General features: G+C 41.8%; 1 protein-coding gene across 1 annotated transcript in view; it reads left to right on the top strand.

Annotated features, from left to right (window-relative positions):
- The window catches only part of Asxl3 (ASXL transcriptional regulator 3), a 114795-nt gene extending 88287 nt beyond the window's left edge, over nucleotides 1-26508 (top strand). Inside the window, exons 7-10 of the mRNA XM_075969231.1 lie at nucleotides 5081-5177; nucleotides 8083-8188; nucleotides 13168-15088; nucleotides 18331-26508. Coding sequence (XP_075825346.1) covers nucleotides 5081-5177; nucleotides 8083-8188; nucleotides 13168-15088; nucleotides 18331-22077 — 5871 coding nt within the window. The 3' untranslated portion in view covers nucleotides 22078-26508. The remainder of the gene's footprint in view (nucleotides 1-5080; nucleotides 5178-8082; nucleotides 8189-13167; nucleotides 15089-18330) is intronic.
- The last annotated feature ends 207 nt before the right edge of the window (nucleotides 26509-26715 follow it).

The raw sequence follows: 26715 nt of genomic DNA, 5'->3' as shown, positions 1-26715 counted from the left end.
CTAGGTGTGAGTTGTTGTTTGCCAGTTTTCTTCATTCCCCACACTTCTCTCTGCTTCTCTAGTAAGAGTTCTCATTGTGTTGGGAAATCACCTGGAAGGGAAACAAAATAAGACAAAGAAAAATAGTGTTAAAGATTATCTCTAAGCCGGGCGGTGGTGGCGCACGCCTTTAATCCCAGCACTCGGGAGGCAGAGGCAGGCGAATCTCTGTGAGTTCGAGACCAGCCTGGTCTACAAGAGCTAGGTCCAGGACAGGCTCCAAAACCACAGAGAAACCCTGTCTCGAAAAAACCAAAAAAAAAGATTATCTCTAGCTTGGTGGTCTTTTCTGCCAATGCTTGGGAGATGCTGGAGGAAGAAGAGGAGTTCTAATTTCATCATCATTGACAAGGAAAGACCATCCTGGACTATATGAATCCTGCCCACCCCACATCTTCTCACGCAGACATAATTTAAAAGATTACTTTATTAAATGTGAGTTCAGATATTAGATATTATTGCATAGTGTTTATATAACAATGTTTGTTTAATTCTTTGAATTCTATTTGACATCCATTAATTCCTAAATGTTTTTGTCATTGTTTTGTTGGTTTATTTAAAGGGAGGATTAATAGAATCTCAGTCTGGAGACCAGGATGAGCTATAATTTGCTCTGTACCCAGGCTGTCATCAAAAACTCAGAGCAAACCTCCTGCCTAAACATCCAAAAAATATGATTACTGACATGTGTTAATGCAACAAGATAAAATGTTTCAATAAGCAATGTCAAAGGCAGATGATAAACTCATCAAGAAAGATTAAATCTTTACATTGTGCCAGGATCTGTATATGAGCATATTTCTCTCTACTCTTATTACTTACCCTAGAGAAATCATATTGGTCAATTTTTCCCTTGTTAATTTAAAAGGAAGAATAGCTGATCAATAGTTTAGCTAGACACTTCATTATGAGAGAAGATTTTTTTTCAGAATGAGTGTTTCTATCATGCTTAATAAAAAAACAGAATTTATAGTTCATCAATAAATAACTAACCTTTCAGAAATGTTTACTGTTCTAGTTCATTAAAGTGTTATTTCTTCCAGACAGTATTTTTAAAGACCATAAAATTAATAGTGCATTTTAAAAGTTTTATTGGCACGTATTTCCTAAGTCTCTTTCAGCTGTGGTGGTTAATTGTGCTGTATTACATAGGCCGGGAACCTTACTTTCCATGTACTTTCTATTTGAAAAGAAAATGATTTTCCTCTAGGGCTAGCTTCCATGTTCTAGAATGTGTTTATATCATACTTGCTTTTTCCTGTGCTCATATCTTGAGAATCTGTCAGAGCTAATCTGGTCTTTGTGTCTCAAAATTAGTAGCCAAGCCCCCAGCCTGGAAGAATATGTGAAACAAAAATTCTGTATGTGAGCTGCCAGAGATAAATTCCAAATCTTTCACTAACCAAAATAAGGGTAGCGAGGAAACCATTATGGAGAACACTAGAGATTCTGAACATCACATAGGTGGTTGAAGATGCATCAGCTCCTTACATATCCCCAAATGCAGAACGAGTCAGACCTGCCCTTCTGTCTCATGCGCACGTACTCCTCAGTGCACAGGTTCCTTTGCTCTGTGTGGCACTTGCCCCGCACCTGCTAATCTTATTTTAAATCCACCTTTGAAACAAGGATCTGAATCCATTTTCATGTCTCTCAGTGGATTAGCTTCACCACCAAGGTCCTCTGTCCATGTTTTAGGCATAGTAGCATATCCCTTAACATACTTGGCAACATTCCTGGAAGATCTTCTTGTCGTCAAGGGTAGACATTAACTTACTCCTGCCAGAGTGAAACTTGGTGTTTCTGATTTTCCTATAAACTGCTCACGGTATGTTTACCTCTTTAATCCTGAAGAACTTCACACATCCAAGGTCTACCTTCCTTTGATCATCTGTCTCCTAAATTTTCCAATGGCATTTTAGTGATATCTCCATATCTTCTGCCCCTTTCTTTCTCATCTTCCCACATTCCTGAAGCTATCTTTGTAGGCATAGATCTTTTAGGCATTTTTTTTTTGAGTCTTCAACATTTTGGAGTTTTCTGTTACTTAGTGTACAGTGCATAGGTTTCATGGATTGTGACTCAGACTGAAAAGGGTCATGAAATATAGAAGTAAATTGAAGACAAAACATAGACCTGGAAACCATTTACCTAGAACTTCACATCTACTTGAGAAACACTCAGTAGGTCAGTTTTAGGTAGAATTTAAAGCCTGAGTTCCTTGGCTTATGTCTTATTTCTATTCATTCCTGTTTCCCATGGACCTGAGTTGTTCCCAAGTTGATTCTACAGATTGCCTTGAAACCTCTGATCTTGAGCAGAAGTCCACAACTGTGCAGACATGGGTGGGGCTAGGGCATGCAGTTATCCTGGCTGGTATGTATTTCATAGGTCTCTTGACACAGATGGAGTTTCACCATTGCTCGCTCATTCTAACACTTGTAGCACCATTAGTGTGTCAGATGAAGACTGCTCAGTCACGTATCATGGAGGGGGATAAAGGAATGGAAGGAAGTAAGAGAAAGGGAAAGAAAGAACAAGGATGATAACATGGGTTAGCTGCAGTCTGTAGTAGTCTTAAACTGGACTTAATCTATGTTTGATATCCCTTCTATCTCCCCTTAAAACCCATTTATGACTATCCTTAGGCTAGATCTTCTGCTGGTAGACCTGGTAGCAGGACCCAGGCATCCCCCCCGAAGAGTCTGAGCCCATGGCCATCTTGGCATTAATCATTGTTGTGATTCTGCTTTGCATGCACCAAGATATGCCAGTGAATGCTCAGCGTTTCCAGCATCCTCCTACCCGTCCCTCTTTGGAATAGCAGCACTCTGCCTTTGGATGATTCCATCTGTGTAGTAGATCTTCTTTGCTTTGTGGTCCCACCACATGAGAGATACAAGGTATCCAGGCAAATCTTAGCTACCATAGTCTTCTTAACTCTATCACTTAGACTATTACTAATGTAGAGATGGTTGTGCCTCCATATTAAATTTAGGAGTATTTGGAGATACTTTCAGATACTGCGTCTTAGAAAGGGGTTGATGCTTATAACTCGTGGATCAGACATGCTATTAGTTTTCCAACAATGCACAGAACACTCATAACCCCATATAAGAGTAGTACCAAAGTAAGCAACACCTCCCAGCAGAAGTGATTCACCTAGAACGGGGGTTTATAATCTCACTCAATCTAAAATTTAGATAACAAGATGCATGGAACAGGTTCTAGCTCATCCGACTTATTCTTAATTCTCAGATCCGTGCATACCAGCCATTGGCAACTTATCACCAAGTGGCACCTAGTTTTTCAGTGGTTAGAATAAATTCCAAAAATGCTATTCTAAAATTATCCAGTCAAAAGATAGAATGACTGGGATATTTTCGCAAAAGGTAGGACCTTGTCATGCTGACGATGAAGCTATACCACAGCTACTATATTACTTATTTCACAAGTCCCTATAATCAAATACCCTATAGGAAGCAACTTAGGAAACAGAGGCTTCATCTTGGCATCATAGCTTGAGCATACAGTTCATCACGGTAGAGACATCATGATGGTGGCAGCAAGAGGCATCTGATTACAAAGCCTCTGAGCTAAGAGCAAGACAGAGATGAATTTTGGCTCATAGCTTGTTTTCTTCTCTGCATTCTGGCTCCCAACCTATGGAGTGGTGTCATACACAATTAGAGTGGGTCTTCTTTATTAATTAGCCCAATCTAGAAACTCCTTCACAGGGTTTCCCAGAGGTTTGTATCCTGGATGATTCTGGATTTTGTGACAGTATTAATCATTCCAACCACACAGAACCCAAATAAATGGAAAGATTATAGAAGAACAATCATTTTCTCTATGAAAATTGTATTAAAAACTTAAGGAGTTTTTCTTCATTGCTAACACCCATACAAGGACCAGGTGTGTAAACTTATACTGGTGACCTAAAAACTATCTGTTAAATACTGGTAAAAATGGAGAGTAGACAAGGGATGGGTGAAATACTGCGTTTGTGAATATTTTAGTGACTGCCAGTTCCTTCTTAGATGGAGATGGCCTTGTTAGTTACCAGCACACGTGTGTTCCTCATGCTGCCTTCTCTCGGTTTCATTTTTAATGATACAAACTTGGACAGACAGTATGTGTTTTGAGACTCCACATTCCTCTTTTCTCCTAAATAATACCTTATTTATATATTCATGCAGTCATTGTAATAAATATTTAGGATTGTTATCATTTTAATGGATGAAGATAGAGTTTAGAAAAAATTATATATATATATATATATATATATATATATATATATATATATATCTGATATGCAATTGTGGGCTGGCAAGATGGCCCATACTTACTGCCATACCTGATGCCCTGGGTTTGATCACCAGGAGCCACAAGGTGGAAGGAGAGAAACAACTCAGCAAGGCATCCACTGACCTCTATATCCATACCACAGTATACGCATGTATATACATATGTGCATTCTCTCCCACATACATGCATACACATGCATGCACTCAAATTATTTAACAGATCCTTGTTGTATCAGCTATATGAATTTACATGCTTGCTCTTCATATGGGTGCTAACAAAATGGAAAATTACTGTCCTTATGTTCTTCATTCCACACCATGTCCGCTTTTTGCAAAGGATTCGTCCGTCACTGCTCATACCCTCCTGTGCATTCCCTTAGCCTTTGTCTTTTAACTTCCTTCATTCCCCATCACTTAATGCTTAGCTACTTGGCTCTGCTTCATCTTTTTATCTTCTATAGGCAATTCCCAGTTACAGTCAGGGACAGAACTAATTGTCTCTGTGCTGGAAATCAGCAAGCAGAGTGCATGTGATTGATGCCCTGGAGTCATCTTTTGTTGAGTTCCTTTTCCTTTCCTTCCTTCCTCCTACTTCAGTCATTAATACACACACACACACACACACACACACACACACACACCCTCTTAACACTACTCAGTTTTTGTTTATCTTTTGCATGCTTTCACTTTGAATTATTTCTGATGGACTATTGTTTTGTCCACTTATTTCCTAGATGGGAAGTGATGGAATTTTACGCCTCAGTACTTCAGCTCTAAATAATGAATTCTTTGCATACGCAGCACAAGGGTGGAAACAGCGACTGGCAGAAGGTAAATTTTAGTATCTTATTATTATGCAACATGCTATAGCAGGTGCACTGTGTTAGGATACAGGTACTATGTTACAGCACACACGCTCTGCTAGGCACATGCAGTGTGTTAGAGTGCACACACTCTGCTAAAACACATAGACTGTGTTAGAGTGTAGGTGCTGTGTTAGAGTGTAGGTACTGTGTTAGTGCACACGCTCTGCTAGATACATGTACTGTGTTAGAGTGCACACACTCTGCTAGGCACATGTACTGTGTTAGAGTGCACACACTCTGCTAGGGCACATGTACTGTGTTAGAGTGCACACACTCTGCTAAAACACATGCACTGTGTTAGAGTGCACACACTCTGCTAGGGCACATGTACTGTGTTAGAGTGCACACACTCTGCTAAAACACATGCACTGTGTTAGAGTGCACACACTCTGCTAGGGCACATGTACTGTGTTAGAGTGCACACACTCTGCTAGGCACATGTACTGTGTTAGAGTGCACACACTGCTAGAGCTATGGACTATGTACTGTACTATGCTACAGTGGACATGTTCTACTAGAATACACATATTATGCTGAGTGCTCATGCTCTGTTAGAGCACATGTACTATGTTAGAGTACACTCCTGTGCTGCTGTGCATGTACTGTGTCAGAATACACATGCACATACAAACACACTGCTAGAGCTCATGGACTATGTTGGAGTACATGTGCTAGGGTAGAATGTACTATATGTTCCCCACTGGAGCACACATACTATGCTAAAGTACACATGCACTATGAGAGCACACACGCTAGTAATGCACTGTTAGAATACACACACATGCTAGAATACACATGCTTGTTAGAGTAGAGTACACGCTGTGCTAGAGTACACACACTATGGTAAAATTCACATGCTATACAAGAGTTTACACACTCTGAAAAGCAAAATACTCTAGAGTACACTGTGTGAAGTACACATGCTATGTGGAATATACAAACTATAGAGTACACATACTCATTAGAATACACACACTATAGAGTGCACACACTCTGTAGATTACATTCCGTACAGTACACTGTGTAGAGTACACACACTATGTAGAATATACAGACTATAGAGTACATATACTCAGTAGAGTACACACACTGTAGACTACACACACACTAGAGTGCACATACTCTGTAAAGTACACACTGTAGAGTGAACCTTCACATGCTGTACTGAGCTTTGTGTCTTCCTCTGACTTCCATGTTTCCCCTATTCCTCCCTGAAATGCAAATACATTTTCATTTAGTGCAGTTTCACCCTTTTCTAAAGGAGTTCACTAATTCTTTGATAATATTGGCCATTTTTTATTATCAGATATTTTTCAATAATGTGTAATATATCATAGGCATTTCATGTTCATTCTGATACCTAATATCTTTGAAATTATGACATAGTTTAATCCATTGTATTTTATAAATCTCCTGAATTCTAAGGAAACTCTGACCTTCCTTTTCCTGAAGGTTCTGTCATCATTTCCTTCCTTTGAGGTCAACCCAAGGTTTTGGAAAGACTAAAAGCATTAAATGCAGCACTTTACGCCCTCACTCCCAGTTCCTGGCCCTCTTGGATACCCACGCTACTCCTAGCACATTCTGATTGCAGTGCTTCACACCCTCCTCTCAGTCCTCGTGTGTCACCTCATTTCCTCAAACTGCATTTTAGTCTCCTTAATTTACACTGTTACCCTATTTCATATCAAACGACATACCTTATGCAGTCATAGTATATTTCAAATTGATCCCTGGGCCTGTATCTTTCCAGACCTTTCACACTTCCAGATCTCCTTTTTCCTAAGGAATGATTACCTCTAACCTAAAATTTTCTTTTGAGCAGTACCTGTCCTCCAAGCAGCCCTGTTCACCACCTAGGTTTATGCTACTGTCTATAAGCTTCCAGTTCTTATGGGTCCCTGCCCCTCACCCCTATCTTTTTCCAGTGTTTGCAGATCTTGCTTGTTTGTTTCTCACACTCTTGGTTCCAACCCAAATGCTCTGTACTAAGCCTAGGATTTTCCCCTTACTTTTCGTTTTTCCTTCTGCTCTCTCCAAACTGCCACACCCATCCTCACACTTGGGTACTTTAATAGTATCTGCAACTCTACTTTTAATCTGATACCTATTGGTATCCTGACCGTTGCTGGCCCACTTCCGCATGCATCTATCCCTCCATGCTGTTCAGGCAGGAGTCCTACGATTTCCCCACCCTCCTATCACCTGTCTTTCCACCTTGTTTACCTGGCTGTGCTCTTCCATCATGGGATGCCATCAAGAGCTCCTATCTCCGGAGGTGAATGCTGATCACCCTTTAGAGTGTGCATTGGGTAGTTGACTCTTGTCTTCCTTTCTTACTTAATATAATCCAATATTCTGCTCAGAATTAGCCACTTGAAAGGACATAAATATGCATATTCATGTCTCCATGCCTTGTGATCTAATCACTTGCATAAGCCTGATCATCCTTTACAAGTGAACTCAAAAATCAACTTCTGAGTGTAATCCTCTTTAATTGTCTTAGGAAAAATTAAGTGCTGCCCTATCTCTGCTTCCAATGCATATATTATTCTTATGGCCTGTACAGGGCTTTTTGACAATATTTCATAGTCCATTATGTCTCTTCCGCTTCCATCAAGATGATTTCCTTCAGGACAGTGTACATACAGTTCCATTTTCAGCCCATAGCATGTCATAGTTAAAAGTTGGTCTAATGTGAAATGACCATTTGAGCAATGTTCATAAAAGGGGCAGTATCAGACATGTGATCATTGCACTTCTTACCTTTGATATTCAGTGAAGTTTACTTAAATGAATGATACAAGGTCTTTTTGAATTGGCAGAAGATATGATCATTTTAATTCAATTTATTGCCAATTTCTTACCAGGAGAATTTACCCCAGAAATGCAATTACGAATAAGACAAGAAATTGAGAAGGAAAAGAAAACAGAACCTTGGAAAGAAAAATTCTTTGAGAGGTTTTATGGAGAAAGGTAAGTATTAGAGCTTTTCTCTCATTTCTTTTAGAAGAAATGAAAATGTAATTCTCTGCTTCACATGGCACCCTCATACGCTGTAAAACTTAATAAACCTGTGATAAAAGGCAATGGTCCCCCAGTGTACGAAATTGTAGGTAAAATTATAGTGGCATATCAGCACTTAAAGTTTAAAAATGGGTTTTCAAGGTTTATAGTATGTTCATGAAAATTCATCTTATACCAAAAATTACATGTGGAATCCTAAAGAAATCAATTGTGATTTTATTAAATTGGGTTTTGATCAAATTCTCTTAGTTTTATCGACATATTTTCACTAATGAGCATTGCAAAAACAAGTAATTTTAGACACATTTACTTCTCAGACTTGTCCCTTCTAAACATTGACTTTATATGTCCATTGTGGTATATGTGTGCTGGAGAGAACCTGGGGGATTATGTTTCACTTTATCTGTGTAGCCTGGTTTTATTTTAGATATGCTTGTGAGTTGATTTAATTTTTTAAACTTTGTGTGTATTTGTGTATGATGTGTGTGTGTGTGTGTGTGTGTGTGTGTGCGCATGCAGTAATCTCATCATAGCACCTGTGTAGAGGTCAGAGAACCACTGGCAGGAGTCAGCTTTTACTTTCCAGCTTGTTGACCCAGGGTCTCTGCCACTGTATTGTGTACTCTAGACTAGCCTGCCTAGAGCCTTCAGTTCTCCAGGCTAGCCTGCCTAGTGCCTTCAGTTGAGTCTCCTATCTGTCTCCCATCTCACTGTAGGTGTTCGGGGATTACATGTGCACCCCATTCTATCCAGCTTTTTGCATGGGTTCTGAAGATCAATCTTTGGTCATTATGGTTGTATGGCTAGGACTTTTATCTGCTGAGCCATCTTCCTGGCCACGCTTCTTTATAAAAATGCACAATAGTAATCACGTGCATATATGGTAGCAACAGAACTAACCGAAAAGCAGTTTCCCCTCTGCATCCTGCTTAGCAGAGAGACATTCTTTGGGAAGAATCTCTGTCTCAGACAATCATGTTTTGAGGAAAGGAGATCCACAAGCTATTGATGATAGCTGCAGGTCTTTGTAGAGGAACTTGTGCTGACTAATGCTTGCATAAAAGGCAAGAGATGGTCACAGGTAATGTCTTCTGTGCCATTTCATTTCATAAATTTCTCTAGTCAGTGAATAAAATAACCTAGGAATCTCACTTGAGCTTTTCTGCATAAGAAATCCCTTTAAAGGGGCTGATTCTGTGCAAAGCGGGTAGCCTGATCATAAAGTGCTTCCTGGGCAAGCATGAGAGGCTCAACCAAGCTCTGGAACCAATGTGAAAGGTGTGTATGATGGCACATTTACAACCTCAGCACTTGGAAGATGGTGTTGTTTGTCAGCTGACCTTACCTGTTTCATCAGCTCAAAGGTCAGTGATAGAACCTGTATCAAAAACCAAGTGGCATGCATATGCATACACACACACACACATGCATGGTGGGAGGCAGCTAGGTGACTCAGCATTTAAGGGCATTTGCTATATAATCACGAGGCTCCTAATACCCACATGACAATCTTGGCATCCTGAAAATACCTATAGCTCCAGCTCCAAGAGATCAGGTGCTGTTGTATGGCTTATATGCATATGCCTGTATACATACATACTCGCATGTAGACACATATAATTAAATAAATAGATAAAAACTAAATATGATAAAGCCAATGTGAATAATATCTAAGTAATAACACTGGTGGTTGACCTGTAATCTCTGAAAACACACACACACCAATGTGTTCATGCACACACATGCAACTGCACCTACATGAAACATAGCATGCACATATACATGTTCATATACACACAAATGGCTTCTTATTTAGCATGAGCCAGCTTTGGTGAATTGTCCTCAATAGTTATATTCTTAAAGAAGACTCTTTCTTTGATTGCTCTAGAAGGATTCCTAGATTCACATACAAACAAGCAAAACTAAATAGAGATAATTAATATATTTTCTTAGAACCCAAAATTGAGGCAGGCTAATACTATGTCTTCATATGTTGTCACCAACAGAATTACTTAAGCCAGCTACATTAGAGTCTGCAATGAAAAATTTAAACATACACACAGATTACAAGACTCTCTTGAGATAGATTGATGTAGCATCTCTAGGAGTTGAACTCAGAAATTCACAGTATTAGAAACTAGGTCATAGCAAAGGATGTCAGCATTAAAAAAAGTGAAGGAAAAGACTGAAGTCCACCATAGATGCATCTACTTTGTCGTTATTATAAAAGGTTAGATAGATAGCAGGGAATGTAAAGATAAGTAAGATTATAGTTTATATTGTAGGGATAAGTCCCGCCCCTTAGGGGGCGTGTTCGCCTCGGGCTAATGTCTGCCTATAAATTTGGCGAGCGCGCTCCGAGCTGCCGCTTCTACTCTCCTGGTCTCCGCAGGAACGGTGGTTCTGTAAGTCTATTTCTACATTAAAACTATATATATTTTTACAAACTGTCTGCATTCGTTTACGCCGCTACATTATATAATGAAGTTCAATAAGTAGAATTCCATAAATAATTCTCATAAAAATTCACAAACATGCACATTTTTCCCCAAGAAGTTTAGCTACTTCCCAGATTCCCAAGAACATTAGATAAAGAGGCAGAAGCCAACAACTACCATACCATGAGTAACAACTTCCCACTGCCTTTATCATGCTGTGAAATACAAGGTCTTTGCCTAGACTAGTGGTTCTCAACCTGTGGGTGATGACCCTTTCACAGGTTCCATATCAGATACTTTGCATTTTAGATATCTGCATTACTATTCATAACAGTAGCAAAATTACAGTTATGAAGTAGTAGTGAAAATAACTTATTGTTTGAGGTCACCACAACATGAAGAACTGAATGAAAGGGTTGTAGCATTGGGAAGGCTGAGAACCACTGCTGTAGAGCAACAGTTGGTTGACCTCGCCCCACATGACTTCACTAGGCTTGTTCTTTGCTCTTTACTATCTTAATTTCATCTTGGATAACTGACACACTTCATGAGCTTCCTCTTTTATTTCATTATCCCTACACTACTTAGGCTCCTTGCTGTAAAAGAGATCTGCCATAGCACCAGACCCTTTTTGGTTGATGAACAACGTTTGTCTTTTCATTGGCCTAAATTTGTCTGAGAATATTGCTATCCAAACCTTTTCATTGCCTGTACCCCAATTTGGTTTCATTTATAATGCCTTTCTCTAACATCTGCTGCTGATGCTGCAATTTAAAGTGAAGAAAACAGTGACTCATCACAAACTTCACTAGAATTCCACTTAGCTTTGGCTTGAGAACCAGTGTTAGGATTGGTTATCTTGGGATTTTTCTCTGCTATCCTGTATGGAATAGCTCATAGCACGGCATTCAAACACACTTGATTGACATAAGTATCATTGGGTAACATAACTGTAATAACTCCGTGTTTTATTATTCTTCATATTTAATTATATGATTAGATTCTAAGATAAAGATTGGGTAACATTTTTTAATTTTTTTTGGAACCTGACTGCTGTTTCTCCTCCTTCCACTCTTCCATCCCGTCTCCCTCCAACCTCCCTCTGTCACCCACATCCACTCCTCCTCCATTTCTATTCAGAGGAGAGGAAACCTCCCATGGATAGAAATGAAACATGTAACATTTCTTAGATTTTTTTGATTTATTTTATTTTATTTTAAAAAAGGAAAACAAACCATCTTTTTTTATTTTACATACCAATCCCAGTTCCCACTCCCTCCCTCCTCCCATCCCCTTCACTTCCCCCTCCACCCCATGCCCCATCCATTCCTCAGAAAGGGTAAGGCACATTGCTTTGGGGAAAGTCCAAGGCCCTCTCTATTATATCTAGGCTGAGAAAGGTATCCATCCAAAGAAATTGGGTTCCAAAAAATCAAGTACAAGCAGTAGTGATAAATCCTGGTGCCACTGCCAGTGGCCCCATAGTCTGCCCCAGCCATACAACTGCCACGTACATTCAGAGGGTCCAGTTTGGTACCATACTGGTTCCTTCCCTGTACAACTGGATTTGGTGAGCTCCCATTAGCTCAGGTAGACTGTTTTAGTGGGTGCCCCCATCATGGTCTTGACCTCTCCTCATATTCTCATTCCTCCCACTTTTCAACTGGACTTTGGGAGCTCAGCCCAGTGCTCCACTGTGGGTCTCTGCCTCTGTTTCCATCAGTTGCTGGATAAAGGTTCTACAGTGCCATTTAAGATATTCATCAATATGACTACATATAAGCATCCTCTTCTACTTATGAGCATCCTCTTCTCTATTGCTTAGAGTCTTAGCTAGGGTCATCCTTATAGATTCTTAGAAATTTCTCTAGTGTCAGGTTTCTTGCTTGCCCCCATAATGGCTCCCTCAATCATAATATCTCTTTCCTTGCTCTCATCTCTGTCCTTCCTCCATCTCTACTATCCTATTCTCTCAAGGTCTCCTCTCTTCTCCTCATCTCTCTTCCTCTTCCCCTTTAGATTTTTTAAGATATCTAATCTTTAAAGGTAATTTTGATTTGAAAATTTGATGTATTTCATTAAACTCCCATTCATATTAACTATTTCTATTATATCCATTAAAGTCTCTATAATTTTTATATTATAAAGACATCTTTTTACTTTCTGACTTCAAAACACTTAGGTTTTATTCTGAGTATTTTCCCATATTTTCTGGTTCATTTTTATTTGTAACATTGAAATTCTCTTTACTAATACTTGGTAAGATTTATAACTCTTTGCTTATAAAACAGAATTTACAGAAGCTTCTTTTAGTTATAAAGGCAGTACTGAGGCTATGTCAGGAACTTTTTACCATAAGTTAATCATATGACTAGGTGGTTTTATGATTAAGTCGATACATTTACCTCTATTGCATACTGAACTTGTAAGAGTTACAGTCTGAGCCATTTGCTTTGTGGCTGTATAATGATATCTCTCATTTCTGCTCAGATTGGGCATGTCCAGAGAAGAATCCATAAAGCTCACTTCTGGACCAAACCATGATGGAGCTGAAGGGTGTTCCTCACATGGGAACTCTGGCATTCCGAGTGCTTCTGCACAGACTGCATTGGAAGAACAACAACCCCAAATCATGAAAGGTTCAGCTTCCTCGGAGCCTGGCTTCTGCACTACCATTGGTCCTCTGCTAGAGGTTCCGGTGAAGGACATAATCACAGAAGCAGAAGACATCTTTATCCCCGAGGAATCTGTGATTCAGGAGGAAGTGGCAGAAGAGGTCGAGACAAGTATCTGTGAATGCCAAGATGAAAAGAGCATGCCAGAGTTTTCTGAGGAGTCTGAAAGTCCAGCCACCTCTTGTGAGGAGCCCCAGTTGGCAGCCCCTGAAGATAACTTGGAGTCCTGTGTGGTAATGAATGATATTTTAGAAGCTTTACCTCATATTGAAGTGAAGATAGATGAAAAATTGGAATGTCCCCAGGAGGAAATGTCAGTTGTTATTGACCAGCTAGAAATCTGTGACTCTCTTGTTCCTTGCACTTCATCTGTCCCTCACATCCTTGATGCAGAGCAAAAGGAACAAGAGACTTCCATAGAGACCAGCACTGTAACCCTGAGAGCAGGGCCATCTTCTCTGGAAAGCCAGTTTCCAAATGAGGGAATTGCTGTAGACATGGAACTCCAGAGTGACCCTGAAGAACAGCTCTCAGAAAACGCTTGTGTCTCTGAAACTTCCTTTTCCTCTGAGAGTCCGGAGGGAGCATGTGTCAGCCTTCCATCCCCAGGTGGGGAAACACAGTCCACGTCTGAAGAGTCATGCACCCCAGCCTCTCTGGAAACAACATTCTGTTCTGAGGTGTCCAGCACTGAGAATACAGAAAAGTACAACCAGAGAAACCCTCCTGATGAAAGCCTTCATGTGTCTTTGATGTCAGAAGCATCTCCACTAGCCACCTCACCCGAAATCTCAGAAGCATCTCTCATGTCCAACTTGCCTCTGACATCCGAGGCATCCCCTGTGTCCAACTTACCTCTGACATCAGAAGCATCTCCAATGTCTGATTTGCCACTGACATCAGAAACTTCCTCAGTGTCTTCCATGCTTATTCCCTCTGAGACGCCTTTTATATCTGGTTTGCCTGTTCCTGCAGAGACTTCTCCAATTTCTAACTCTTCCATGAACGAAAGAGTGGTGCATCAACAGAGAAAGTCACCGTCTGGATCTGAAGAAGCTCCCTCTCCCCAGAAGGATGAACCTTCTGTCCCCAGCAAGCCCATGGGAGAGAACCTTATCTCCCACCCTAAGCCTTTGTCCAATGTCCTGGAACCCATCAGCATGAGTTCTTCCATTGTGCCTGAAGCTCTTCCACCTGAAGAGGTGCACAGCCAGTCTCTGAGTCTGCCGCCTTGCCAGTCTCATATTGAAATGGAGAAGCTCTACCCTCCTTCCATCCCAGAACTTCCTTCTCCAGAAATGATGAAAATTAAAAACCACAGTGTCCTGCAAAGAACTGAAAGGAAAGGGGTGTCCTCACCATTAGAAGTCCCTGTCTTTCCTGAGGAGACAGAGACTAAGGGAAATGAGATTCCACCAACTAAATTCCAGGATAAGCAGTATATCCCATCAGTAGATAAGGCTCCATTTTTAGAAGGCTCAAGAAACAAAGCACATAAGCAGGCAAGTACACACAATTCCAAAACATCAGAGCCCTCCAAGTCACCTGATGGGATAAGAACTGAAAGTAGAGAGTCAGAGATATCAAAGAGGAAGACGATGGAGCATAGCTTCGGAATCTGTAAAGAGAAAAGAGCCAGGATAGAAGAGGACCAGTCATCCCGAAGCCTAGCATCCAACAGTTCACCTGAGAAGGAGCAGCCTCCACGAGAGGAGCCTAGGGTTCCCCCTCTCAAGGTATGGTATTTTAAAACAGTTACTGAAATGTGGTACCCTATTTAGAAACCCAATTTTCAAAAATTAATTAGATATTTCCTTTTTTTAGGCTTCACATAGAAAACTAAACTAATCTATTCATACCCACTCCAACATTAACTTATCTTTTAAAAACTGTATAGAGGAGCCTTCGGAGGTGGAGTAGTTTCTAAGAACACTTACAACCCACATTCACTTCCAGAATCACCATCCCCTATAGCTCCAGTTCCAGAGGATCCAGTGCCTTCTGCCCTTCATGGTACTTGCAAGCACAATGTGCACACACACACATTTTTTAAATCATAAAAAACTACATTAAGCCCATGCAAGACGATCTCAACCATCCACATGATTTTGCAACAGGATTTAAGAACAGCAGGACATAGAGGATTCTACACAACATGGAGAGGTCTGGACTTTTGAGGATTTCAAGATACACAAGGAAAAGCATGAAAGATATGTTAAAGTTCCACAGGTTTGGGGAAGGGGTCAGAAGCCAGGCCAGGGCTTAGATGAAGGTCTAACAAATGCTCAACACCCAACTTCCAAGGATAAGGAACATGACCTATGGGATATTTTTTGGATACTACCTAAAAGAATTAACAAAATTTCTTTATTAACTGAGAGAGAATGCAGTAGATGTGCCACGAAATCCAAGATTTAGTTTCTGAGATATTAAAGAGGTGTCAGATGTCAACAAGTCATAGAGCTTTTTGGACAGATAACCCAGTTTGGATACATTTGTTTTATCCTGGATCAGTTAATCTTCTAAGAAAATACATATGTTAAATAAGTTGTAGCTGTGTAAGGAAACTGAAAATTGAGGATGATTCAAAAGAAATCTCTTGTTACAAATTTGGTTCTGCTTTGCTATATTTATTTGTGGCCTTTTTCCTATATCAGTTTATGTTTATACAGTGGATAATTTCTTCATCACATGTAGTTATTAAATTAAGAACATCTTAAGCTTTTAAAAAGTACCAGCCTCTTATTTTGCTCTGTTACACCTTATTTTATAGGTGATTCAGGATCTTTACAAGCCTGTGTTTTAAGAGTTTAGTTGTAGTTATTCTACTTAATAGAGCTGTGTCTATTAAATAAGATTCTAAACATTAAAAAGGCTACTGTATATGCCAGTTAATAAATCAGTCTGCTGTTTAATTTCTAAAACTTAGAGAGGAAAACATAGATATACTTTTTGGAGGAAGTATTTTTTAGATATACCAATACTATTTTTCTAATCAAAATGTAAATGCTGTGTGCTTTATATAAATACATATATTGATGAATTAGGTAGGTATATGATTGATACATGATAGATGATATATGTCTCCAAAAAGACAGAAACTAAAGATATACTTAGTATTTGACTGTGATCTCTTGGTGAAGCAAATTTAGGTAGAATTTTAATATATTTAATTATTTAGACTAAGGGAAATATTAAAAATGGAAAGTGTAATCACTTTAGCAAATAGGTGATTCTTGGCTATGGATCGGAGAAATTGCTCACAGAAAAGAGTTGTTTTAGTAGAAGTCCAGAAATGCATCCCAGGTAGGGAGATCCTGTACTTGTATTTGATATATCTAAATATAGACATATCAAGGCAACATTTTACAGAGGTCAACAGGGTTCAAATTAATTCAAAAACAAAGAAAGTTACCATGTCATTATGCTTCTGTTTGGGAGAAAGATGCACGTTTCCTAGGAAAATCTTGCTGGAATGGGGAAGGGAAAGACGTAGAGCAGATACCTGTGAACCACAGAATTGGGAGTCCACAGACTCCCTGTCACTGTCTGACTGTCAAATCCCTAGACAGATAACATCCGAATTTGAAAAGAAGGTAGCAACCAGAGCCCTTCTAGCCCCATACAGTGACTCTGAGAATTTTCTTAATGATCAATTAGGTCATCGCAGCCTGACCATGGGATCCTGCATGCTAGCGCCCGTGTCTCCCAAATGAGTTCATGGCTGTTTGGCCTATGAAATAGCAAAGCTAGGTAAGCAGGGTAGAGTGGGACAGGCACAGTGTACCTCTTGATGATCAGTGTTCAGTCGCCCAACTCATATTTTTTTTTGGAACACAAAAGTGGTCAGTCTTCCACCCCTGCTTTTATGAAACAGCCACGACAACACTGAGCCCAAGACCAGCATCCTCTGTCTACATACAGATAATGTGTGAAATAACTGATTTATAAAAACTTCCATAGAATGCTTATTACATACATGTTAGCCAGCATGCCGGCTGTTATAAAAGTCCATCAAAACCATACCACCTTCCATCCCGGAACCACTGAGGTACTCAATGATCCTCCAGGGGACAGTTCCTTTACACAAAGCCAGATGAGCTCTATAGTCTTCAGGCTTCTCACGCAGAGCTATTTTCTTTTGAACTAAATGAGGGGAGATTAAAACATCTCAGGTGGTTTGTTTTTCTCTAGCAGGGAAGATAATTTTAAAGGTAAGTATCTCTAAGTCTTTTGTGCTCTCTCTCTTTCTTTCTCATATCTATCTCATTCATATCTATCTATCTGTCTGTCTATCTATATATCTGTCTATCATCTATTTTTTGAGGCAGTGTCTCCCTACATTGCCCAGGTCTCACTATGTAGCATAGGCTAGCCTCAGACTCTCACAGTCAGTCCTCCTGCTTACAAGTGTGCTTGCCCATGTATAAGCTAATCTTATGCTAAGAAGCACGGTATTTGCTCTATTGACATATGACTTTAGGAAGATTCCTTAAGTCCTGCTAAATGAAATCACTTGTTGATATCTTCATAGATGAAAACGTCATTGTCATATTCAGACTGCATTTACTATTTCTTTATAACCCAAATGTACATTTAGATATCTTAGATATTGAGATAGCTTTCAAATTATGAATGAATGCAGCTTACCCCCATCCACTAACTACCTTTTTTAAAAGGCAGATGTTCTCATAGAGGCCAGGCCTGCTTTAAACTCAACATAGCCTAGGATGAGATCGGATCTCACTGTGTTGCCTGGATCTAGTTGGCTAGACCAAGCTGGCTCCAAGGTCACAGAGAATCACCTGCGTCTGTTTCTTGAATGCTAGGACTACAGAGACATAACACAGGACTTCCTGCATGCTAGACAAGAACTCTACCAAGTGAGCTGCCTACATAGTCCTCATCCTCCCATTGAGTTACTGTACCCCACATTCCTCCTCACTTTTTACTAAGTATTGTTTCATTCTTCTTTCAGATACAGCTTTCTAAAATTGGGCCACCTTTTATCATCAAGAGCCAGCCAGTCTCCAAAGCAGAGTCCCGAGCATCCACTAGCACAGCAGTCAGCAGTGGTAGGAACACAGGAGCCAGGACCCTTGCAGACATCAAGGCCCGTGCCCAACAAGCTCGTGCCCAGCGAGAGGCTGCTGCAGCTGCTGCAGTTGCGGCTGCAGCCAGCATTGTCTCAGGAGCCATGGGAAGCCCAGGAGAGGGAGGGAAGGCAAGAACGCTGGCCCACATCAAAGAGCAGACCAAAGCTAAGCTCTTTGCGAAGCACCAGGCCCGAGTCCACCTCTTCCAGACCTCCAAGGAGACCCGGTTGCCTCCTCTCAACTCCAAGGAAGAAGCTCTCACTATGGAAGCCTCTTCTACCCCTGAAACAAAAATGGAAGGTTCTACCGGTGTCATCATCATCAATCCCAATTGCAGATCTCCTAGCAACAAGGCTGCACACCTCCGGGAGACCACCACTGTATTACAGCAGCCTCTGAACCCACCTCAGATTCCAGACACTGCCACTGACTTGTCTGTGCATAGTTCTGATGACAGCATACCTGTGTCACATTTAACTGAGAAAATTGTCTCATCTACCTCTTCTGAAAATAGCAGTGTACCCATGCTTCTTAATAAAAATCCCATCAACCCCATCCCCATGTCTGTCTGCAGCACTGCTGTGTCGGGAGCAATTAAAGAGCATCCGTTTGTGAGTCCTGTTGACAAATCTTCTGTCCTCATGTCTGTTGACGGTGCAAACAGTACGATTTCTGCTTGTAATATAAGCATGTTGAAATCCATCCAGGGATCTGACACTCCGTGCATAGCCCTTGTACCAAAATGTATCGACAGGACTCCTATACCAGCTGCTCCAGAAGGTACTGGAAGGTCTAACTCCATGGATGGTAAGACCCTGCTTGTGCCCAGCAGCAAGGCTGCTAACTTAGTGTCCAGTCAGTACACCTCTGTGCCAGCTCCCACTGTTACAAGTAATCTGCCAAACCATCTCTGCACTAGCTCTGTCTTGATTCCCCCCACGGGGATTAGTAACAGATTTACTTCTGAGAAGATAGCCATGTCTGGGAGTGAAGAACAGGCAACTGTGTCCATTAGTGCCACCATGCGAGCAGCCCTCAGCTGTGGTGATTCAGTGGCTGTCTCCGATCCACTGGTTTCACGCCCACCCATCGCAATGTTTTCAGGAAACATGCTCACTCTAAACTCTTACGATAGTGCTCCCAAACCAAGTGGGGAAAGCTTGGACAAAAATTCAGGGCCTCGAAATAGGATGGACAATTCTGGAAAACCTCAGCAGCCACCGGGGGGCTTTGCCCCAGCAACCACAAACAGATCGATTCCCTGTAAAGTCATTGTGGACCACAGCACGACACTGACCTCCAATTTGTCTCTGACTGTCTCCATTGGAAATGCAGAAGCAAGCGTGGATCCCCAGAGTAGGCCAGTGAGGACAGACATAGCCATCCAGCCTGTGGCATGTCCCCAGGTGTCTGTCATTAGTCGACCTGAGCAGGTCACAGGTGAAGGTGTTGACCATGGTTCCGTTTTCATTGCTACTCCTACAGCCAAACAAGACTGTAAGACACTGCAGGCCACTTGTACCAGTCTTAGGGAACTGCCCCTCGCTCTTCCTGATAAACTAAATGAAGTGACTGCCCCTAGTCATAGCTTTGCTGAGCAGGCACGAAACTCAAACACGTTCAAGAGTGAAGCAGACACGACCTGTAGCAATCAGTACAATCCAGGAAACCGGATTTGCTGGAGTGAAGACCCTATGAGAAACACGGGCCAGCCGGTGGTAAGTCACTCAGGTTCAAGTAAACAGAAAGACTATTCAGAGCAGAGTGGACTGAAGGCTGTCAAATCCGAACATGCCAACTATGCCCACGTGTCAGAGCTCCACCCTAGGACACTCATCACCAATGTCAGTCTTCCTGTGAAGCCCGAACCTCACGAAGTAGACAAGAGTTTTAGAATGGACACCGAGGATTTCCCTGGCCCCGAGCGTCCTCCCCCAGCCACAGACATGACAAACAGTGCCAGTGGGCCACAGACACAGGCCATGAAGCCTTCCGCCACAAGCCCCGCGGAAGAGGCTATTTCTTTGGCTACAGACACCCTGAAAAGACTTCCTAGTACAGGCAGCTCAAGCTGCCGCCTGTCTTCCGTGGAAGCTAATAACCCACTGGTGACACAGTTGCTGCAGGGCAACCTGCCTCTGGAAAAGGTGTTACCACAGCCAAGACTGGGAGCCAAACTTGAAATCAACAGGCTCCCTTTGCCCCTTCAAACTACCTCAGTGGGTAAGGCAGGGCTGGAGAGAAGCATGGTGGAAATGCCGGCCAGCTCCCCAAATCCGGACAGTAAAGGCTATTTGGCAGGAACTCTAGCAACACTCCACATGAGAAAACGAGAAAACCATCCCAAAAAGAGAGCAGCCAGGACCGTGGGAGAACACACTCAAGTTAAATGTGAGCCAGGGAAAATGGCGATGGAGCCAGATGTCAAAGCGGTACCCTGTGTCATCAGTCCAGGCATGAGTCAGCTAGGACACAGCCAACCGTTTAAGCAAGAACGGCTTACCAAGTCCTCCATGGCCAATAGGATAATGCCCAGCCCCGAGGTCAAACAACAGAAACGCCTGTTGCCTGCATGTAGCTTCCAACCAAGCCTGTTCCACGTGAGCAAAAATGATGGTTTCCATGCTGACACTAGTACCTCACACAGACAGCAGTTCTACCAAATGCCCATGGCTGCCAGGGGACCCCTTCCCACTGCTGCTCTGTTACAGACCTCTCCCAAGACCCCAGTGGGCTGCAATACATTTGCCTTCAATAGGCACCTTGAACAAAAGGCATTGGGAGACGTTAATCTTACTTCAGCACCTCACCAGCTAAGACTAGCCAACATGCTGTCCCCCAGCATGCCCATAAAGGAAGGCGAGGACGGGGGAGGCACCACACACACGATGCCAAGCAAGGCAGTGGTCCATCCCCCACTGCCACTCCCACCACCCCCTCCTCCACCGCCCCCTCCACCCTTGGCCTTGCCCCCACCACCCCCTCCACCACCTCCGCTACCTCCACCTCACCCAACTGTAGAAGTCCCATCCGATCAAAAGCAACCACCAGTTACCATGGAAGCCAGTAAGCGACTTAGTTGGCCCCAGTCCACCGGCATCTGTAGCAATATCAAATCAGAACCTCCTTCTTTTGAGGAAGGCTTAAGCAGCAGCTGTGAACTGGGCATGAAGCAGGTTCCGTATGACCAGAATGAAGTCAAAGAGCAGCTGAAGGCATTTGCATTAAAGAATGCAGATTTCTCTTCCTATTTGCTCTCTGAGCCTCAGAAGCCTTTCACCCAATTAGCTGCTCAAAAAATACCAGTACCCCAGCAGCAACCGCTCTGTGGAAGTTACCCGACCATACACTTTGGGAGCACAAGTTTCAAAAGGGCAGCGTCTGCCATTGAGAAGTCCATTGGGATTCTGGGAAGTGGCTCGAGCCCAGCCACCACCACAGGCCTGGCCGGACAGAACACTCAGATGCCAGTTCAGAACTTTGCAGACAATAGCAACACGGATGAGTTAGAGCTGAAATGCTCTTGCCGGCTCAAAGCCATGATTGTGTGCAAAGGCTGCGGGGCCTTCTGCCACGACGACTGCATAGGTCCTTCCAAACTTTGTGTAGCTTGCCTGGTTGTCCGATAAAGAGCTGAGTGAAAGATACAGCGCCCCACCCCCCATTTTTAACATGAAAAAAAAAAAGCCTGATTAGCCAGGAGTCAAATAAGGCATTGGCTTCTGTGCTGGCATATTTCATAAGGAGCAAGTCATCTGTTTCTTCTAGGTGGTTATTTTCTCACGTGTCTCCCACAGGGGAAGATGCAGCACATGCGAATGGCTTTTGCCTGTCCAGTCACCGCTCACAGCTTTGATGTGTTTCTGTCTGCGTAATCCAGTCACTGCCTCAGTCTTTTTCTTTTTTCTTTCTTTCTTTTTTTTCTATTTCAGTCCAGGCCTAGACAGAAAGGGCAGCCTGAGTTGTCTAATCACCCCATATGCAGATGTTGAAAAACTATGACAAGCATGACCTAAGTTGGCCAGGTGTCTTTCCATAGATTGGATGTCACAGCAAGCATTTCTTCCGTGATTCTGTGGGACCTACCTGTACCCAGTGGCTCGAATCATTGTAGGAACAGGAGCCTAAAGATTTGATTCTTTCTATTTACCCTGATGACAGAAGGTACAGGAAGGATGTATCGGTGGAGTCCACTGTCCCAGCTCTTTCCTCCTTTCTTACTCTTTCTCGGAAACTGGTAGAAAGCCTGAATTGGCTTTGGATTTTGTTTGCAAATTGTGGCTGAATATGCACTGCATCTGAATTGACAAAGGAGCTTCATGCTGTAGATAGTCTGCTTCTAGTTCTTGGATAGCCAATAATATAAGATCCATTGGCTGATAATCATGGACCCAGCGTACTGTGGTGTTCCATGTTTGGTTTCTAAGAGCAAATATGAAAACCCATGCCCTAATATTAAAAATAAACAATAAAGTGCTCTACATGCATGTCTAATGAGCTGATGATATAAACTATTAGCCATTCTAAACACTAATCCAATCACCACATGGGAGTTGGGTGTGGGGAAAGCAACTATGGCCCTTAGTCACACCAGTGCACTCTGACCTTTGAAGAGATGGGCCTCTCCTCTTGCAAGCGTCATTGATGATAGGGACTATAGAAGGCTGAAGAAAGGGTAATGTTTTTCCAGAACCATTTCTTTCCTCTTGATTCCCATTCTATACAGTTATTTTTGAAAAAAAAAAAAAAGATGTTCCCTCTGCATGTGTTGCTGTTGCTTTCCTCATACCTAGGAGAGTGGAAGTGGAGAAGGGATACTGCATCTCACAGTGATCTTCAGTGTTTATCCAGTGAAAACTGAGGATTTGAGCTGCGTCCATATTCTGACTACTCTCCGACTGGAGACAGCTGTGCTTGACAAGGCTCTATTCCCAAAGCAAGCGCAGAAGCACAGGAGACAAAAGAAAGGAAAAGTACACCCACTGACCTTCAGATTCAGAGCACAGCATGCAGGGTGCCATTAGACCATTGATTGTGCCTGTAGAGTTAAAAGTGAAAGGATTTGGAGGGAGATCACCTGTGTCTGAGTAAAGGTGAAAGGTGTTTTCACTTTTTTGGGATGGTCTTGTCAATGGAAACATTTGTGACATTCCTTAAAAATGTATCTTAAAAAGTGAACTGGAATGAGTAGAAAATACATTCCCGAAAGAAAACAAACCCACTATGTTTGGGGAAAAAAACATAACCAGGTGGGGTGGGGTACTTTCCTTTAAATTTATTATTGTGGTGTTGCCAAATGTCTGTAGGTGACAGAGACATTGTTCTAACAAATTACTGAAGGTGCAAGATCCTTCATCTTAAGAAAGAAAAGCAAAGAAAGGCCTGCCTGTGGCAGTGACTCCGTGCTTCATGTTCTGTCACTGCCTTTCAGATTAAAACTAACAATTGACGATGGAAAAGTCAGAGATGCACTTAGCTCTGTCCCAAGGACCGCAACCCTAGGGCTGGATTGTGAGCTGCCTGCCTGCCCAGGTGTATCTGCACGCTGTGCTTCTCAGTGATGCCCTTATGGTCTGCTTGGGTATAATATCATCTTAATTTTGAAGATTGTGCTCTTAGCCTCACAGCGGGGCACCCCAATACACTTGCATGCCTACCCCTTCCTATTTAATCGCTGCTATTCCAGCGTCAGATACTGTCCACACCAGCAGATTCTGAACTACAGCATCAGTACCTGACACCTGTTAAAGAAACCCAAGTCTACGAAGCCTTTGCACTCTGTACGAGAGGGACAGTTGAGGCTGAGAGGATGCTGGGCTCATTGTCAGTTGCACCTTTGTTGAATACTGCCTGCCAATTGCTTCCTGGGAATAAAGAAAAGTGTCCTTCTGTATGTTTGGATTTTTCACATAGCAAGTTTGGCAATTCAAATGTTGATAGTGCATGGATTCTGTCGCCCAGGTCCAAAGAGCATAACTTTTCTAGAATCTTCCTCTTTTCTGCCCCAGTTCAAACCCTCAATGTTCTCATATTGTTTATTTTCCTGAGACATTATCTTTGGAATGAGTACAGTAATGAAATTCAGAAGCAAAATGTCGGCTAGGTGTTTCATAGGAATGCATTTCACGTTTATAGAAAAGCCAGCATATTCGAATTAGGCGAGCAGCTTCCCAGCTTCCTGATTCTACATGTTTCTGCGTGTGTGCAACTCGACAATGCTATTGACTATGCGGTTATGGTGATGTAATGTGCAAATTTCACATGTGTGTTTTCCTGATCATTGGACACTATTAGTCCCCTATCAGGAACAGAACTTGCACATGTAACATGTATTTATTTTTAATCACAAAGGATGTATTTCTCAAAATAGCACTTTTGGAGCAGGGGAGGGAAGGAGACTGCCATGCCCTAATCCCTCCTTGTGATATGCATATGCCTGAGGTGTATAAAACATTTAGCTAGTGAATGGGCATGTTAATAAAAGCATTCTGATGCAAATTCATTTTCAAAATGAAAATATTTTTCCTTCCCCAAAGTGAGAATGCAAAATACAGTGACCAGAGCACCATGGTTATGTAGAATATTTCCCTGTGAAGGCCTAGTGGTAAGAAACAAACTTGAAAACCTATGAGGCTGAGCCAGGTTGCTAGAAAGACTTCATGGCAGGATCTGTTTTCTGGGGTGAGCTGGAGAGGCATTGCTGACTTCTGGACCTCGGATATTCTTACTCAGTTCCAAATAAGCATAGAGAAATCAGCCGATGCCCGTGGTGCTTCCTAATGTAGTCAAAAATATTGTTCTTTAAAGTACATGATGCTGCAAGCGATACCTTTACAAACACTCGCACAATTTCAAAAGAAGGACTTGCTGTGGCCAGTCTCCCTGCTCCTCTGGGTGGGGTGTGATGAAGGCTAGGTGGGAGATGCTGAAGCCGAGCTTCACTGCTGCCTGGTCCTAGACTAGTGTGGAAGCCCAGCATCCTAATAGCTGCCTGGGGTTACCTTCCCCATCGAATACACAGAGCTCAGACTCAAGGTCCATCTGTGTTCCCCAAGAGCAATGTGAAGAGTCCTGGGACAGAACTCATCAACTGTCAGGGGCCTATGTAGCCAAAACATCACTGTAAGAATTGTGTCGCCTCCCGTCCTCATGTTTCTCACTGTAAAGCAAACAAAAGGCATTTTTACTATAATTTAAAGGAGCTGCTTTTTTTAATAGCATACACTATTTAGCTTCGAACTATATTTTGTAGTCACAGAATATTCTAGACTGTAGAGGGACTTCGTTGTGTTTGTGCTGTCCGCGAATGTTCCAGAGAAGTGCTTTACCTGGTTCCCCCCACTCCCCGACTCTGCTGTACTCCCTCCTTGCTTCGCAGAAATCCGATCTCGTTCATGTTTTCAATACCATTTTTTAATGTGTTTCTGTGTACTGTTCTTTCTTTGGGTCAGTATTCTAAATGTTTACATCTGTTTCACGTTAGCCGTGTAATGCCTCTTTTTTGTTCAAAGGCGGAATTTTCTCCTCTACTATAACAGCAAAATGTGAAGTCCACCCGAACACAGCACGCACGGTACACACAGACTGGGGGCCCGGGCCCTGATTGTACACAGACATTTCCTATCAGCATACAGAAGAGTGAAACCCTCCTTCAGTCCTCTACCAAAGAATATATTATTCCCACAGGAAAAACTCAGAAAGGTGTGTAAAACCCTCAGGAGGAGGAGCAGTTAATCTATGAGACTGCTACAATTGAATAATGTTATGCTTGCTTTGACACCTAACTCAATGTGACTGGCTGTGACAAGCATTAAGAAGGTCCTAGGCAGTGTTTTCTTTAGAATTCAGGGATCATGCATTCTTTAATGGTGCTGTTTGTTTTGTTTTTATTTCTTCTTTTCTACAAAGAATAAAAAGTGTTGCCTACAAAAGTAACTGCTCATGATAATGTAAGTTAAATGGAACGTCTGTCTCTCTATGTTTTTATGTTTTTCCTTTTCTCCGAGTAAGACTTTGGTTTCAGTATCAAAATATTCTGGAGAAAAAATAAAGAAATGAAAACATGAAATCTTTGTCATTTTAATTTATTAATGTCATGAGACTTGAACATTTCATTCAGGAAAATATAAAGAAAAAGCATATACTATTAAATTATCTCTTATTTTTGGTGTGAGGAACGTGTGATTGTAAGCATTGGTAACACTAAAAACTAAAATTTATGGTGCTGGCTATACGTATAATGCTTCATATTAATTTATATCAAAAGT

This window comes from Microtus pennsylvanicus, chromosome 4, assembly GCF_037038515.1.
Source record: "Microtus pennsylvanicus isolate mMicPen1 chromosome 4, mMicPen1.hap1, whole genome shotgun sequence".
Taxonomy (NCBI): domain Eukaryota; kingdom Metazoa; phylum Chordata; class Mammalia; order Rodentia; family Cricetidae; genus Microtus; species Microtus pennsylvanicus.
This window is presented reverse-complemented; position numbering and strand designations above follow the sequence as displayed.